Source organism: Vigna umbellata, chromosome 8, assembly GCF_029865625.1.
Source record: "Vigna umbellata cultivar VRB3 chromosome 8, Vumbellata_1.0, whole genome shotgun sequence".
Lineage (NCBI taxonomy): Eukaryota > Viridiplantae > Streptophyta > Magnoliopsida > Fabales > Fabaceae > Vigna > Vigna umbellata.
In genome coordinates, this window is record NC_142172.1 from 43,667,433 (window position 1) to 43,686,985 (window position 19,553).

General features: G+C 31.0%; 1 protein-coding gene and 1 long non-coding RNA gene across 3 annotated transcripts; one reads left to right on the top strand and one right to left on the bottom strand.

The window, feature by feature from the left end:
- Window positions 1-420: 420 nt before the first annotated feature.
- LOC148194777 (uncharacterized) lies at window positions 421-4,561 on the bottom strand. Of its 2 annotated transcripts, none has more exons than XR_015781786.1 (6): window positions 4,124-4,561; window positions 3,557-3,953; window positions 3,280-3,448; window positions 2,727-2,851; window positions 1,145-1,195; window positions 421-671 (listed from the first exon to the last, which is right to left on the bottom strand). It is a non-coding gene; the product is annotated as an uncharacterized LOC148194777 (long non-coding RNA). The 2 variants fall into 2 exon arrangements; XR_015781787.1 differs by having other exon boundaries at window positions 3,280-3,442; window positions 4,124-4,560.
- A 4,152-nt stretch (window positions 4,562-8,713) lies between these two features.
- On the top strand, window positions 8,714-13,488 carry LOC124836411 (homocysteine S-methyltransferase 3-like). Its single transcript, XM_047311568.2, has 7 exons — window positions 8,714-8,983; window positions 11,239-11,295; window positions 11,379-11,605; window positions 11,855-11,984; window positions 12,222-12,425; window positions 12,871-12,942; window positions 13,227-13,488. Exons 1-7 carry the CDS (start codon window positions 8,804-8,806, stop codon window positions 13,383-13,385), a joined length of 1,029 nt encoding a protein of 342 aa, XP_047167524.1. The 5' UTR covers window positions 8,714-8,803; the 3' UTR covers window positions 13,386-13,488.
- Window positions 13,489-19,553: the final 6,065 nt, after the last annotated feature.

Sequence of the window (19,553 nt, forward strand, 5' to 3'; positions counted from 1 at the left end):
TAAGGCATTCGATCACTACAAGAAAAAATTGAATTACATACAACCAAAATCCGTATATAAGGCCCAAAATCCGTATATAACACTTGATTACATACGACTTACATACGGACAAAAATCCGTATATAAAACTGTCGTAGCTACTTTATATACGGATTTATCCGTATGTAATTTATATACGGATATATCCGTATGTAAATTATATACGGAAAAATCCGTATATAAAATCCGTATATAAATTATATACGGATATATCCGTATATAAATTACATACGGATAAATCCGTATATAAAATTCGTATGTAAATTACATACGGATAAATCCGTATATAACTAATTTTATAAAAAAAAAATTAAATGATCTCACATTTATACCCAATAACTAGTAGTTTCATACTGATAAAAATAAAATAAAACTGCCAAATTGTAAAAAAATAATACCAAAGATCTGTCATTTATCATCAAGGCAATGGCTCTAAACCCCAAATAAAGAAAATCTTCAATTCTTAGTATTGTTGAGTACAAGATTTACCAAGTGTATAGAAAAGTCTTGATGATGATGCATTTGATTGTAAAGGCCTTGTGGCAATGCCTGCCATTGTTGCAAAAATGTGAAGCCAAGTTCGAAAACTTTTACTGAGGAACACTTCTCATTCTTTCCACCATGCTCTTCTCCTGATAGTAACACATCATTTAACACTATTAGAAATGTTTACACTACTCATTAATAATAAAATTTTATCTAGTTATTGTACTTGGTAGACTTAGTAAGAGTTTTTAAACTTATAGGAAAAAAAATATAACCGTTAATCTTATCTATGCTTTGCTCATACCTTAAAAAAATTGTGTTTATCAGAACAACTAGAATTAATTATATATATTGATAGATATAGATTGAAAAACCTTGGCCCTGTTACAAAGCAGGTTTAACCACAAGCTTGATTAACACAAACTATTAACCATATAATTAGTCTACCAACTTTGTTTAAAAGAAGATGATGTTGTGACAAAGAATTCAATGTACCAGTTAAACATTGATCAAATTACACAAGCAAGATTTGAGAATGTATACAAATTAGAGAAACATGTAAGCTTTTGTATCCATGCTCATAATATATTATCATAGGATAAAAAAAGAAATAACTTACCAAAAGATTATGCACTAGGACACTTTTAAGATCTTGCATATTCAATTCTGCCTGTGAAATGTCAAGAAAACGTATTATTTCTAATTCCATGTTGCCCAGCATGTCTATTCATTCCCGCAACATTCTTACCCTTGCTAGTCATCCTATCTTGTCAAAATATTTAAAGAATGACAATACAATATATGTTTTGGCAAATTTTTTATGGCATTGGTTCATCTTTTCTTTTGTACATAGTAAATAATAACCACAAATTAGTAACCTGACTTGATACCGATAAGACTGGAATACTCAATAAAAACTTTTAATTAACAAACACAAATGGACTAGAAATATATAGAATCATAGATAATCAAGGTACATAAATAGAAATAACACTTTTAAATGGAAATTAGTAAACATTTAATGAGGTTATGCACAGGGGTGGAGTTATTGAAGTCATTTTTGCCTATATGCCATGACTTGTAAATTTATTAAAAACAATAATAGATAAAAGTGGGAGCCATGGAATGCCTAGAAAAATGGAATGAGATGGGGATTGATAAAGTAAAACCGTGTGTAGAAAATATCTTGACAAGGAATCCTTTCACTTGTAAGGACACTAATTAACATTATCAAAGTATTAGCCAAGCATCCTTCCAAATGGTGAAATCATTACTGTAAAAAAGTAATTGAATAAAATTATTATTCTTTACTGAACGTTCTATTGGAATGGCCCACATGAAAATGGTTTAAAAACTAGTAATTACTACCTAGTATGCAATTCATGTCTTGAATGACTATTAGTATAAATTATTATTTATCTTTTGTTAGTAATGAATTATATCCTGTCACACCATAAGAGAAAATAAATTTTCAAATTAAGTATTTATAAGTCACAATTTTATAATATAGTAATGCGTGATATAATAACAAAAATAGCAAAAATTTATAAAGTAGTTAAAGTTATTAACATCATAATCAATTTAGTATTTATCAGAGGAGCAAATTGTCATTTTAATATTCATTAAAATAAAAATTGCAATTGTTTATTAACACCAGAACCCCATTCATTTATCCTTCTATTAGACCAAAAATAAATACAATCATACCTTATCCAATTATACCAGATATACAATCATACCTTATCCAATTATACCAGATATACAATCATACTAACCTTGTTTCACTTTGAGGCACTACTGTTAAATTCAGGTTTACTTTAAATGTCTGAACTATTTGTGTTGTTTACAAATAAAAAGTTTTATACCCATAACTGCAAGCATACAAAGTTAAGTATCAAGTGCTATAGATCACTAAACTATAACTTGTTTCAGGATGTTTGGATCATCTGCCTAATTAGAAAATTAACGTGTCCATTCCCACCTATCTTATGAGTGCAGATATAAGTTGCATCTTCGCACCACTTCATACATCTCCAACCTCATGTGGAAATGTTGTTTATTATTATCACATATAATGATCACATTAAATAGTAACGCTAGTGATATAAAAATGGAAGCAGAGACAACAAATATACAAGATGAGAACAAAACTAAAGGGATACAATTTGGTAAGAGAAAAATAAGATTCCATGGTTGTGTACCTTAACAAATAGAGAGGAAGGAGAACCCAAAAAGAGACTAAGCACGGAGGAAGGAGAACCCAAAAAGAGACTAAGCACGGAGGAAGGAGAACCCGAAAGGTCCATGCCATGTTCGGTGCAGCTACCTATTCCCATGCCAAGCAGAGTGTTGAAAGAACCAACATCAGAGTGAAGTTATACAAGCCATAAAGTTCTCTTATGAGGATGTCTTAGAACTAATAATGTAATGTATACAAAAAACTTAAACATGATAAGCAAGATGAAATTAAAAAATGATCTGTTTTACATAAAAGTTTATCTGAACCATGTAATACTCCTATTAAAACGAACAAGATTGTTGAAAGGCATCACATAACCATGCGTACTGATTATGCAGAAATATAACAAGAATGATTTAGAGACAGTGGCAGTGATTGTAAACATCCAAGAACTAAATTAAATGTCGACTAGATGACATATGTTATAGTCAAAGTTTTCTCTCAAGCATACTACACCTACACTTACAAATGAATCTTAATCCTCAAAAAGAAGAAAATTGAAGGAACTCAATTACCCAAGTTATCAAGGAAACTCTGTAATTCCTTCAAACCATAAGTAGAGAAGCTCCGGTGCACTCTAGAGCGAGGGGCCACTAAGTTGCAAGGAAGTTGCTGCTGGAAGCAAATCACAACTGCAAACAAATTGTCTCCACTCTTTCTCTTTAAAGCCTCATTAACCTAATCCTTACATCACAAGGTTCAGTCATTATGGTCCTGAAGCCTATGCTGGGCGATATAAAGAAAGAGAGATTTAAAAACTATATAAAGGAGATAATAGGACAAGTTTTGTACCACATTCAATGAGACTAGTCAAAATCTGTCTTGCAAATTCACTATCGAAATCCATGTGAACTCCTCTGTAAAATTCTTTAAGCTCATTCTGCCTCTTAAACATCAAATGTTTCATCTTACTGACTTTGCAACATTTAATCGCTGGACCTCACCTTCAACCTGCAAATATATATATGATCAAACCACAAATACTTAAGTATTGAAGTGAACATCTGTATTCTAAGTTCAAATCAACAAAAGGGGTTTGGAGCTCCAAGAGGGGTTTGGTCTTGGCATCAACGGCGACCCACTCTCCGGTCTCTCTCTTCTTCTTTTGCACTCTCACTTCCATGGTTTGGCCTAGGAATAATTCCATCACCGTCTTTCACATTTCAGAAGCTCTATGCATCAAAATCAACTACATATTCAAGAACAAAAGAATATATTCGGTGAATCTTTGCGCAAACCCCACAACAGACCATTTTGCATCAATCTCAACAGAGAAGATAGGGATTTATGGACTTAAGATTTAGGGATTTAGGGATTTAGGGGACGAGCAAAGAAGAAGGTTTGAACGAAGAAACTTACCGATTGAAAGAATAACTCTCCGAAGAAGGTGAGTGAACACGAGAAGAATGGACGAACTTCTTCTCTTTGAGTGAGCGTGAGCGAGACTTCGACGCTACCATTCCAGTCGTCTCCACGTGAGTCTAAGAATGAGTTAGGGTTCCAAGGGGAGAGCCAACGAGGAGGCATGACTGGTGGAGCGGTCTCCAGTCCCCTCAACCTTGTAATGGAGCACGGGGTAGCGGCTAGGGTTCGAGGAGAGAGTAACACGAAAGAGGCGTTTGCAGTGGAGGTTAGGATTTCAATGGAGACTAGAGAAGAAGGGATGGATAAAAATGGTTCGATGAGAGGGAAGAACAAGAGCTCGTGAGGAAGAAGAGGGGCTCGATGGCTCGACGAGAGGGAAGAAGGAGTCGAAGAGAAATTTGGAGTATTGATTCTGACTCTTACGTTTTCTAGGTTTAGTTTTTTAATTTTTTTTTATTATTTATTCTAAAATCCGTATATAACTAGAGAATCTAATTAGGTACTGATTTTATACATGGATTTATTTTGGTAAAATTTTCGCCAAAAAATGGTATCATTACGTACCAATTTTATATACAAAAAATTCGTATATAAATATTTTTATCATTATATACGAAAAAATCCGTATCTAATTTATCCGTATATAAAATTCGTATATAATGAAATCTTTATCTACGGATTAAAATCCGTATATAATAATCTGTATGTAAATAACATTTTTCTTGTAGTGGATCAGACAATGGAGTAAAATATTTTAAGACTAAATTAATAGAGTTCATGAACTCTAAAGACATCTTGCATCAAACTACATGTTCTTATTCACCACAACAAAATGGAGTGGCTAAGAGGAAAGTTAGACATATATTAGAGGTGACAAGATCACTTTTGATAGATTGATAAATGGTAATCTCTCATCTCATTTATGAGGTGGGAGTGTGCTCTGTCATTTATTTAATTAATTGAACCCTTTCTATTATGCTTAACTTTAGAAGGTCTTTCGATGTGTTGTCTGATCATTCTATCTTTCCTCCCATAGCTTATTTACCACCTCATGTTTTTGGATGTGTTATATATATTCACTTACACCTACATTAGCTTACAAAACTTGAAGAATAATGATCAGTCTTTCTTAGGTATGGATCAACTCATAAAGGTTATCGTGCTTATCATCCACCATAAAAAAATTTTATATCTCTATAAATGTAACATTTAATGAACATTTTTATGTTGATTCTCTACTTCAAAGTCACACTGAGAGTGAAATGTATAAACGTAATATTAATATTTTGATATCTCAAAGAAACTTTCTTTCTTCATCATCCTAAAAATAGGTATATAACTTTTTCGAAATCAACCGTTAAATTATTTATTTCAAAATAATATTTGATTGTTTGTCATGTCCATTTTTTTACAAGGGTCTTTTAGTAAAAAGCATAATAAATAAAATCTTCTGAAAACATTTTTTTTACAGAAAAAGAATTGTACGAAAAGGGGACCACAGTTATATTTTTATTTTATCCTGCTTTTTTATGATATGGTGGTGGCACCACTAGGCAAGTAAGAACATGCTGTCGTAACCCATACGGTGGTTTCATTTGTCTTCCACAAAGACCATGTTTTTGCTTGGCATAATGGAGAGGAACAGACCGACTTTCATTGGAGAGTTCATTTCAATCACTTCATTGCAAAGTAATTCGTTTTCAAAACCAACCTTAAACCTTTGTCTTTATCTCCAACTATCCATATAGACGTAAGTCCGACCACATACATTGCACTGCAAAATTCTACTTTTTCTTTTTCTCTCATATGAAAGGTATAAAAGATACAAACCAGTGTCAATTATTCTAATAATAAGTTAAGAAATTTACTAAAACTGATTTATAAAATAAAATTTATATTCATTTATATATTATAAATTAATTTTTAATTGATGTGAGATTTCCAAATCTCATATCTGACGTTAGGTTTAATCTCATCTTTGACGTTATGTTTAATGATAACGACAAACTATAATATTTTATATTTTATGGTGCATGTCAATTATTTAAGCTGCTACAAAAATTCTAAACCCGTAAAGGCCACTAGTCACACCTCACATCTTATTACGACGTGTAAGCTATCAGTTTCGTCTTCGCTTGTCCTAAGTAGCTCGTATAGGAACTTACATAATTCCTATTTATCTTTTGATAGGAAAACTTATCGGAAAGATATAAAAGGAATGAGATTTAAGTTTAATTTTTTTTATAGGTAAGTTTTTTCTGTATTAGTATACTTTCTCTTAAATAGAAATATTCTCTTATTACTTATAGTATATTGAAGGAAAAATTTATTCAAGAGATGGGTTTAGACCGATGTTTAAGTTTTTCATTTATACCTAATATAAGACTTATACTTAGAGTTTCCAACATTTATATATACAATAAACTTAAAAAACTGATTTATGGACATTTTAATTATGTGCATGCTTATTATATATTTATGTTTTCTTTTCATTATTCTTTCATCACATAATCTATAAATCTATAAAAAAATTTTCTCTTTAAGTATATATTAAATATTGATGTACTTTTTTAGTGTTCACTGATCATTATTCAAAACGAGATTGTTCTAATGTTTTTAAGTTAATTAAATAATTATTAATTACTTAATTATCTTTGTTTTAAAACTTGTTTTTCTTAATTTTATATACTAATATTTTGGTGATAAGATGATTTTAATATAATGTTATTACAATGTGTATATAGAAAAAAAGTTGACATAAATAAGAATATAGAGATTGAAATAAAACATTCTCAATTTAATGCTTAAACGTTTCATTAGTACAAAAACATGGCGTCCAATAACTGAATAACCAACTTTAGAAATGACCGGTGACATTTTTGTAAATAATGTAATTATTAAACGTCGTTTAGAATTGTAATTCGACGTAAAATTATATAAAACGTTGAATGCCCCAGCAACAAAAGGTTAGTGAATTCAATAAAAATTTGAGCAGGAGATTGACAATTCATTCACTTTATCTTAACGCACGATACATTCTTCTCTTCTCAAACTTTTCTCGAACGAAGTTTGATGACCATCACATGTAATCTTTCTTTCATTTGATACAAATGTATTTTATGTATGATTTTCGTTTGTTTTGACCGATTATTTTCGTGCTTTTTTTCTTCATAGGCGCATTCTGCTTTCTTTGTCATTGGTGACGACACTTTATTCCGATGAACTCACCTTTTGAATGTTAGTTTTCGTTTTCGTTTTGAAGAACTTATTTGTTGTTTTTTTTGTTGAACTTATTTGTTGTTGTTTGGTTGAACTTGTTTGTTGTTGTTGTTCGATTGAACTTGTTTGTTGTTGGTTATTGTTGTTTGTTATTGATACTACGTTTATAGTTATTACTTTATAAAATACCAAAAACTGAAATTTGTTGTTTTTCTGCTTTTCAGATCTTGTAGAGCTGTAAAAAAAGATCACAATTAATTAAATTTTTTTTTGAATAACGTCATGTATTAACAAAAATCAACTTTAAGTTAACGTCGTATATTGACAACATTCGTTGTTAAAATTTTTTAAATTCAACGTCAATTTAAGGTTCCTAACATAACGTCATTCGCGAATTCGCCGTTAAAAGCTCAAAGTATGCATACTTTTTCTAATAAGTACTTTTTATTGGTTAAACATTTTACAAAATATTGAAATGGAGGTTTGAGTGAAATTATTTTTGTATTTAATAATTATACAACATGAAAAGTCCACAAATATGTACTTAACAACTCAATTTTTATGTAGAAACAAATTTGAATCGCTACGAAGTAGTCATTAAAAATTTGTTGAAGAAATTTTGTGATATCTTTGTGTGAATGAAATATTATCTTTGATTGATTATAGATTTGAATTAAAAAAAAATGTTACTTTTTTTAATAGAAAAATAAAAACTTGTAATTACGTTCAACCCACCAATTTATGGTGGGATTGGGTTCAAAATTTTTCGACTCGCTAACAAGTGAGCCGAGTTGAGTTTACTCACTAGTGATTAATCTGTGATGAGTTGAGCTGTCGGATTAGATAATCCATTTTGACAACTCTAAACTTATAGTTATTTTTGATAATGTATAAATATTTTATATATTCGTTCTAATTTATTAATTTTATAATATTTTTTAATAATATTTTATGTTATTTAAATGAGAGATGTTAAATAACATAATTACAATCTATTTTTTTTGGAGAGAGTATTTTAGCCTTTAATTTTTAATATGTATAAATTAATATATGAATACAAATATTATTTTTAATTATAATATATTTGATTCCTTGAATTTTTATATATTTATAAATAAAATTTTGACAGTCAAAATATTTTTGAAGATCGTGGTTAAAGTGTTGACTGTGAGCTCTTAATTAAAAGTTTATATTAAAGCGAAAGTTTGTTTATTATTAAAGATAAAAATACGAACTTAATTACTCTGACGTGATGCGGTTGTAGGCAGGGCGAAAGATGAGAATCAATAACCTGTTGGGGTTATAACTGTAATTTCCTAACTCGTGGAAGCAGAATCGCCGTTGGATATAAGTTGGCACCTGACAACTTCTTTATCATCCAACAGACAAGTGAGACATCAAAACTCTCTTTTTTTGTTCATCTTCGGTACTAAATATTCACGCGACGTGAGTGTGATGGGGTTCAAAGGGAAGGAAGCGTCGTCGTTTTTTAGGGATTTTCTTGACGAGTGTGGTGGCTCCGCCGTCATTGACGGTGGCTTTGCCACTGAATTAGAACGTCACGGTGCAGACCTCAATGACCAACTTTGGAGTGCCAAATGCCTTGTTAGCTCATCATCACATCTTGTCCGGAGGGTACTTCTTCCTTTCTTCTCTTCTTTTTCATCATTAATTACTCATTTAATTTTTCTATTTGTTCCGCTCTTAGTTCTAAAATTTGCATTGGTAGCTATATGATCTCATCCCAGCAACCTTTTTCTCTCAATGCATGTTTGTTTATCGGTTACCACAGCCACTAGATTTATGTTGTAATCTTGAATCTTGATTTTAAGATGTTTCTGCGGGCATAAAGATTATTATTTCTGTGGTGGTTTTCCCCAGTTGTTCATAAAAGGAGAGGAGCAAATTGTGTTTTGAAAATACACGCGAAGAAAATCATTATTAGAAATAGAAGCTAAGATAATATTATACATTAGTGTTTTATATTAAAATATTAAAAATATTTAATTAAAATATGAACTATTATTTCCCTGCCCAAGACCTACTTCAAAATGAAAGAACAAAGAAGATTACCTGAGAGAAAAAAGACAGTAACGAATTTTCTATGCACACGTGGCAAACTATAGTGTCAACCTGTTATGATCTAATGGGTCCTGGCCTTAAGTGTAAGGCATTTCAAGAGACAATAATTCTACCTCTTTTTTTTAATTTTTTGGAACATTTTTTAAAATTTAAAAAAACTGATTTTATATAAAAAATATTAGATTTTTTTTATTTATGAAACTTTTAATTTAATTTATTTTTTATTAAAGCTTTTAAATATATATGCTTTGAAATCCTTCTTTTATGCAAGAGAATTAAGAAATGATTTTTTTTCGATGAAATATTATCTCTTACACCTTTTCAATTATCATTTTATTGGAGCAGTATTTTTTTCTTTTGTAAAAGGTGATGCATATTGATGTTAGATACAATATTGTGTGCAAATGACTAATGAAACTGTCTAAGCTTTTTTAAGAATTTAGAATAGGAAAACTTTTATTTAAATATGAAAAGAATAAGATCTTTTATGGTTTTTACTGTGTTCCAGTGTGATTTCCAATATCTATTCACTTTATTATGATTATATATATTTCACACTAGTTGTCGTGTTTTTAGAATAGAAAGGAATCTTTTTAAGAGACTTAAATGGTTAGTTATACTAAAAGAATGTTAAATTTTAATTATATGAAAGGTTTGTTTTATCTAACCAGAAACGTTTTGGATGATGATGCAGTAAATTAATAAAAAATAAGCGTACATAAAAGTTGTGAATAGAAATTACACAGTGGAAGGAAAATGAAACTGTGAAAGCAAAAGAAACTTGTCTACCGTGGAATGTCGACCATTTTATTTGGTTTGATCTTGATAAGATAGACCAGACTTTCATAAAAGATCATCATTACTTTAATAAGAGGAACCTTATCTCATGGATGAGACTGACATGTTTGCCTACATGTGATTTCATTACATACCATCACACGCATGAGTTTCTTCAAAGAAAATCATTACTAAAAAAGAAAAATATAAAGCTACTATTTATAATATTTATTAACTATTTATATTCTATTAATGACTTAATAATTAATGTTATATTTCTCTTTAATACTATATTTTTATTTAATAAAAATTAAATTACCATACTATAATTGTGCAGAAATAATACGACACATTCATAAATAAAGAATTTCATTTTTTTTAGTTTTTTCTTTTCTCCTACTTTCAGAAAATCTTCAGAAAAGGAAATAAGAATTGGCATGAACACTCTGATGATAATTCTAACTTTTCGAAAGGTAATTATCTTGATTTTATATATAAAAATATATATGATATATTCATTTCTATAGTTGTGTTTATAAATTTTTTTTATTATAATTTGATATTAATATAAAATATTATACTGTATTACAAATTCACAATATTTTTATTATTTATATGAAATAAAAAACATATTAACAATGTTTCTTCCTTTTGTATATATTATATTTATCATTATTTAAATTCTTTAATATATCAATTTCACTACATAGTAAGTATTATTTTAAATAACATATAAAATATTATCTATCATAAGTTATGTAATTTAAATTTATATTTTTTTTCCAATTAAAAATATCACACTCATCGAAGTGTGGGAAGTAAACGAAGAAGAAAGAATTTTCCACGAATTCTTCCTAGTTAAGTGTTCTATACTTGTTTTTCTTCTGTATTTACCTTTCCTTTCAAAAAGATCTACAGTTCCACATGAGTTAAAGGAACGGGGGGAAATATAGTAGAACCGTTAGTTTAGTTTGTATATATTAATAAATGCTCTTCAATTCAATACTTTCAATTGGCCTAACGTGTGACAGGTTCACCTAGATTACCTCGAAGCAGGAGCAAACATAATATTAACAGCATCTTATCAGGTAATTATCATCTCAAGCTTTTTTTTCATTCCTACAATGCAACAGAACTTTAATTTTGGCTTGTTTCTGGGGTTGGAGTGCAGGCCACTATTCAAGGTTTTGAGGCTAAAGGGTTCTCTAGAGAAGAAGGTGTAACTATGCTCAGAAGGAGTGTAGAGATTGCACGTGAGGCTCGAGAAATTTATCATGATAGGTGTACCAAAGATTCTTCTGACTTTATGAGAAATGAAAGATATAGGAAACGTCCCATTTTAATTGCTGCTTCTGTGGGAAGCTATGGAGCGTATTTGGCAGATGGCTCTGAATATGTGTGAGTGAATAAAACCAAGTTCGTCAAAATAGTCACCAAAGTTGGACATGCTTTTACTTTCAATTTGTATTCTTTGTTTTGTTGAAGGAAAAATGTTTTACCATAAATTTTAACAATTACTGAATACGTGTTTACTGGTTATATATGAATTAAGATGAGAATTTTCATTATGGAAGCAAAAACTGCACTTCAAAATTAAAGCGATATATATGACCGGAGTCTATACTGATTTTCTGTCTCTCTTCACAGTGGGGACTATGGTGATTCTGTTACTGTCCAGACGCTGAAAGATTTTCATAGGGAAAGAGTAAAGATTCTTGTTGATGCTGGAGCTGACTTAATAGCCTTTGAAACAATTCCAAATAAGCTGGAGGCACAGGTATTTTATTAAATCCCTGGTGGTGAAGTAACAATCAAGCAGAGTCACCTGTTCGTTACTTTATTTTTCTATCCTGCAAGACTGCACGTGCAGCAATCTGTAATGGAGTTTGCAAAATACCGTGTCAGTTATCATTTACTAATATCGTAGAAAGTTGTAGACTACCATTGCCATTTTGTCTTAGTTTCACCTTATTTTAAGCAATGCTATTGATTTTGTTTACAATTTGATACATAGGCTTATGCTGAACTTCTCGACGAAGAAGGCATAGAAACTCCTGCGTGGTTTGCTTTTAGTTGCAAGGATGAAAGTAATGTGGTTAGTGGTGATTCTATCTTTGAGTGTGCTTCAGTAGCTGATTCATGCAGACAAGTTGTTGCAGTTGGAGTTAACTGCACTGCTCCTAGATTCATTCATGGATTGATTTCATCTATTAAGAAGGTGCGACTTTTGTTTAACACTCTGCACTACGCTATCAAAATGTGCTACTTTGCTATATTGTCTTGAATAACTTGTGAGAAACAACTAATAGTTGGCCTTCTAATCCTCGGATTATATAGTTTTAGTAATATGCTTCCTGGATTAGTCACCCATCTACCATCAGTTTTTGAATTCTTCAATAAAAACAAGAATGTTAGAGTGTCCTTAGGGCAATGATAAAAGAAATACAAGTAGAAAGTAGTTCATTGAAAGGAAAACGTTTGCTTTTCAAGTCATCGGACCGACTATATAGGGTATAGGAAATGTTTTTTAACTAGTGTCTTAAAGCTACTCATTACTAGCAAAACCATATACACTATTCTCAATTGAGAAGTGTTAATAGCACTTTTGCATTATTTCCATTAACAGCTCACTAATATGTTTTTTGTAACGCTCCATTTTAAAGGCTACAAGTAAACCGGTACTCGTATATCCCAACAGTGGAGAGACTTACATTTCTGAGAGCAACCAATGGGTGGTGAGTTGCTACTTCTCTCTTTGCATGTCCCAAAGTTATTCACGAATCTCATTACTGGCCGTTATAATTCACCAAATAGACCATCAAAATATGATTTGAATACAGTTACTGAAAGCAAATTAACACATTCTGCAATCGTTTGACACTTTAGTGGTTTAGACAGAGCTCATTTTTTTCGAACACCACAATGTGCTATTTAGTAAGATAAGTCAGATCGGTAAGAATTCGTAGATGTAATTCTAGTTTATTATCGTCAGATTGATAATCTGAAATTTATCTTGTAGAAATCAAGTGAGTCAGCAGAGGATGATTTTGTACCCTACATAGGCAAGTGGCGTGATGCCGGAGCTTCTCTTTTTGGTGGCTGCTGCAGGACTACTCCCAACACTATCAGAGGCATAGCTGAGGCAATATATGGGAAAGTTCAAGACAAATGTATGTAACTGTTGAAGTATCTTTTTATCTGTGTTATTAAAAAAACTATAATAATCCAAACGAGATGTCTAACTTTCTGCCTTAAGCTTCCATTTTCTTTCTTGGCATGCACGAATTTTTGCACAAGGATATATAGCATAGAGAACTTAGGCAGGAACAAGTGATCTCTAATATCTGATTAGTGACTGATTTAAAAGGGAAGAATTGTTGTATAAAAGCTGATAAAATCACAAGTAGTATTTCCTGATTCCTGAGGCGTGTAGATTCACTATCCTTAAAGGACTTATCCGCGGTGTATTGCGCAAGTTCCCCAGGATACAACAACTACTACAACAACAACTTCTTAGAATATCTCTTAGGATCTCAGAACTAGTAAGGATCTCTAAAAAGAGTATAAAATAATTTTAGAAGAGGGAAAGAAGAAAAGAGGAGAGAAGACTGCTTTTTGTGTGTTTTTGGAATGGGAAAAAGCTCTCGATCTAGGAAATAATAAAATCAATAAAAGACAATAAAAACCATTAAATATTTTAGCTTTGGAGCAATTAATAAAATGAATTTAAACGTTATTGGCAATTAAAGTTTTAAACGTTCCAATCTAACGTTTTTCTTTTGCAATAATCTAACATTATTACAACAATCCTCCACTTATTGCAAAAGAAAGTTAATAAAAAGGTCTTTGACTCAAATAGTTCAAATACTAAAAGACAAATAAGAAACTTTTATTCTGGGTCTCATAGGATGTAATGCATCAGACCTGGTATAACAAGTTATATGAACCAGTCTTAGATTGAAATATTTAACACACAGTGTAGTTGGTATAACAAGCTATATGAACCAAAGACACTTGACGTGTGTTAGAGATTTATCAATCACAATACACCCCCACAATTCTTGTTGTTATCGTTGTGTTGCGCTTACTAGGCCATGCGCGTGTCCGGTATTCATGAGTGTTCTAGAGATCATGCCAAGATCTCATGCAAGCGGTCTCACTCGACACTTATATAGGTGATTTAGTGAAGTGTATGTTGCAAATCATACACCACCCATAAGGGATATGAAAATCATTAAAAACTTTGGTTAAACTAAAATTCTTTCACCACATAGAATTTTAATAACAGTTAATGCAGTCTCTAGCACTTTCACGCACACCATAGGAATGGACATAATTGATTAAAATCAATTTAGTGCTATCAGAACTAACAAGTGACTTGTTTTTACCCATATGAACCTTATTCATGGGATCTCCAATCACAAAGGTTGGGTTACCATCACTTGTTTGTTTGCAAGTGGCTTAAGTCTCATTCCCCTCTATGTTTCTAATATTATTTGTCTTCCCATGAGTTTTGTCAGAGGATCTGCTAGATTCTGTTCTGACTTCACATAATCAATGGAAATAGTTTCACTCTTTAGCAACTGCTTCACCAAATTGTGTCTCTATTCTTTCCATTGTAATTCCTGTTTTTAGTTATAGCTATTACCGATTAGCAATCATAGTGTATTGACACCAATGGGGTTGGTTTCATTTATAGTGGAATGTTTGCCAAGAAGTTTTTCAACCACTCAGCCTTACTATCAGCCATCTCAAGAGCGACAAACTCATATTTCATTGTTGATCTTAATTGTTTGTTTGGCTGATCAACATATAATCGCACCACCCTCAAGTGTGAATACATAACCACTAGTGGATTTTGTCTCATCTCAATTAAAGATCCAATTAACATCACTGTATCCTTCTAGTACAACGAGAAATCCACTATATTCAATGACGTAATCCATTGAACCTCTTACGTATCTTATAAGCCTGTAAAGTGCATCCCAACGTTCTTGATTTGGACATTGAGTGTGCCTACTCAATCTACCTACTGCATAAACAATATCAGGTCTAGAAAAACTCATCAAGTGCAGTAAGCTCCCAATTATCTGGGCGTACTAAGGCTGAGATAATGATTCTCCTTTATTTTTCATTAATTTAGAATTAGCATCATAAGGGATACTTACTGGTTTGAGGTTATAAAACATAAACTTCTTAAGAAGTTTCTCAATATATTGTTCTTGGGATTGTAATATACTATATCCCTTCCTTATTATTCTAATACCTAAAATCACATTGGTTTCACCCATATTTAGTTCTAGCGACAATCTCATTTCGTGTATCAAAATTTAACATGTCATCCACATACAAACATATAATGACACAATCAATATTTTGAAATTTAGAATACTATTAGTATCATTAGGTGAAAAGCCAAAATTTATTTTTCGAGTAATTAAGTAAAATTACCTACACCCCCACAATTTTAAAATATTTAAGATTGGTAAACGAGAAAATACCTGGTAGTGTTTTTCTCTTTGTAGGTAAAATATACAAAAATTACTTAAATACCTCATCTTCTTCATCCTCATCCGCGGTCCTTACAAATGCGATCAGAAACCATCGTTGTTGCAAGCACCTTGGTAGCCTCTGGAAGTTATGGGTTTCGCAAATACCGCCTGAGTTCTGAAACAAAGTTTTGATCCTCCGGGATTGAGTTGTTGATGTCAGCCATAAGTCCTTATGATTGTTGTATAAAAGCTGACAAAATCACGAGCAGATCCGTGGTGTATTGCGCAAGTCCCCCAGGATACAACATGAACTTCCTAGAATATCTCTGAGGATCTCAGAACTAGCAAGGATATCTATAAAGAGTATAAAATAAACCTAGAATAATTTTAGAGGAAAAGAAAAAAGGAGAAGGAGAGAAGACTGCTTTTGGTGTGTTTTTGAAATGAGGAAAGGTTATCTATTTATAAAACTAGAAAAGAATAAAATCAATAAAAGATAATAAAAACCATTAAATATTTTACCGTTGGAGCAACGTTGCACTCCAACGTTTTTCTTTTGGAATAATCTAACATTATTATTACAACAAGAATCGGATATTCTAATGAGCAGACTTATTTATTAATCCTTTTTCAACTTAAGTTGTGGACCTGCATTTCTTTCTTGCATGCTTATTTATGTCTTCCTTTGAAATTCCCATTGTCAATAACGAAACCTTCTAAGGATGTGATACAGAAGCAGCCAGCAGGAAAATGATCAGCTATCATGACTCATGAGGAAACCTTTCCATGTTTAATATGGTAAATGATCTCATGCACAAATTAGTAGCCTTTAAAATGAGATATTGGAGAATCTAGAAAAATGTCTCAAAATTATTCCACATAGAAACAAAGAAGCCAAGAGTTGTAAAACTTTGAAGGCATTATTTTATAGTTTTACACAAGAAAAATATTCTTTGACACACTTATATTTTTTTATACATTTGATACTATTCTTACTTTTTTTTTTCTTTATCGAAAAAATATAAAAATTTACACTTTTACAACTATTTTATCCTTATATTTTGTGTCGAATGAATGTAAAAAAAGTATCTCATGATATAATTGTTCTAAGAAAAATTATTATTTGACATTAACTATTTACGTTCATTTTACATTACCCATTCTTACATTTTTTTTTTTCAAAAAACTATAAAATTCATATGTCAAATAAATGTGAACGTGTGTGATGTTATCTTGCTCAACACAAAATTCATGTAACTTAGACACAACACCTTACACTTCTTTTGTCTTTTCTTTCAATGTAATGTATGTAGTGTGTAGCTGTACCAAACTGAAAAAACAGCTGATAGCACCCGAGACATGGTACTCCCTTGCCTATTTTTAGTTTTACAATAAATAATGTAGTTCTAAAAAACAATGGATGTTTTGTATTACGCCTTTCGACAGGATTTATCGGTAGATTTGACCTAAGTAAGTCATGATACTATTCTAACTTAAAAGCTTAAATCAATTTGTAGATTTTTTTTGTTTATATATTACTCAATTTTTTTAAGACTATTATAAATTCAAATATAAAGAAAATCCACAACTGTATCCTATTAAGTAGGTGGTATTTTCTCTTTATTTTTTTAAATAATCGATTACACTTCCAAATTTCAATAAAAGAAAAACAGTCAAATACAAAACCATTTTCCCCTAAAATCAATCCCATTAGGGTCCATCCAGAGTTGAATGTGTACAGCGGGTACTGCCACAGAAACCTTGACCCATGATAATAGGTTAGGCTTTCAGTTCGGCTGCGTACCTATGTGATTACAGGCTTTTCTTGAACTTACCTTTCTACTTCCTGCACACCCATAGCCTTAATGAAATTCCAACTATACCCTCTTCTTCCCCTCTGACTGCTGCACCTCAAATCACAGCAGATCTCCAACTGCGGCGCACCTCCAGCAGCGGTACACCTCCAACAGCGGTGCCTGAAATATGGGCGGTGCAACCTTGCTTTGGAAATGGCTGCCTGTGAAACTTTTGGAGTTACTCTTCCGAAATTTATTTTTCAGATACATTCCGGAAGGATTCCGGAAATTCTGGATTTGGAAATATCTTCACAGTGATAATTTCAGAATGTATTAAAAAATGAATTCTGAAATACATTTCGAATATATATATATATATATATATATATATATATATATATATATATATATATATATATATATATATATATATATATATAATTTCTTCTGAAATACTCAATTTAGAAAAATATTTTTATATTTCAGATTCAGCATTTTAAAAATTATTTTCATATTTAAAAATATTTTCCAAACCATCTAATTTAGAATCTAAAAATATTTTTATTTGGAAAGTATTTTCGAATATGAAAATAACACTTATGTTTTTTTTTTTTTTGGATTGATAATTTATGAAAATATTTTCCAAATCTATAAATTATGTTCAATATATTAAAAAAAAGGAAGTATAAGAGTTTTTATTACAATTTTAATGAAAGGTAGTTTGGGGATTACAGGTTTTATGAGGGTGTAGGAAATAAGGGTAATTTGGGGATCACAGGTTTTATGAGGGTTCTGGAAGAACAAAGGTGGTGCAGGAAAAAAAAAAGCCCTGAATACAAAATATTGAATTCAGCCCGTTCAAAAAGGTCTACGTAATGACGGCCAATATTACCTTATTTCCTTCCTAAGATGATCTCTCATCCTAGATTACGGGTTTTTAACTTTAAAATATTTTATATTTTTATCTGATTTTGGTAAATAATAACAAATCCTTATATCATTTTTATTTTGTTTAAAAAATTTATTTTCACTACTTTCTTACGTAAATATTTTTAAGTACTAAAATAAAATAATGTAATTATTCTATAATTTATGAAAGAAAAAAATATTTTTAATTTAATTATTTTTCCTCCAATTCAGTTCTGGTCCTTGCACTTTTAATTAATCAATCTTTCAACTTTTAATAGAATTTAAAACCTGTTTATATTTATATTTAAATTTAATATTTATTGATATAACATAGTTAAAAAATACACTAGACTACTTATTTTTTAAAATGTAAAGACTAATTCATTTAAAAGTGTAGGTGCAAGGGCCTCTAAAATTAATAAAGGGGCCTTTGAGTTTTATGTGGGGCAGACAGACCCATCAGATCAAAGACACATGACCTTAGCATGAGTCTTTCTCGTAAGTCAGCTTTTCACTCGGTCAACTTTTCCTTCTTTCTCTAAAAACTCATCTTCTAAATATTGCTCTGCCTTCTCTCTAAAATACCACCCGTTGAACTGTTCAATTTTTGAATAGGTGGTGCTCAACGTTCACCGCGTTAAGGGCCCGTAACGGACCGAATAGATTCTTGTTCCAATCGGTAAGTCACTTTCTCCTTTTCTCCGCCGTTTCTAGCACCTAGGGCATTACTATTTTACTGAATGCATGCCACTTTTGTGGTAATTTCTAGCCTAAAAAGCTAATTCTATCTAGGGTGTCTTTGAATTTTGCTGTGAGGAGCACTATTTAGATCATCCCTGTCAAGTAAACTGTGAAGTTTTAAGGGGAGCTAATTATTTTTGTATGAATTTATTTTATACAAATATGTGCAGGTTGAATGTTGAACTGGTGTGTTCTTGTGAAGTTGTTTTACGATGTTAATTTTTATTGGATAATTATAACTGAGATTGTGGAATTGTGCTTAAATAATTTATGCTTTGGTGTTGAACTGGTACATGTGGCAATTATGTTTGTAAGTGTTTCTGTTGAAATTAATCTGTTTTGGTTGAAATTGTTCTGGTTGGAGGATTTGGAGTAAGGGTTATGTGATAACATGTATATGGACAGGTA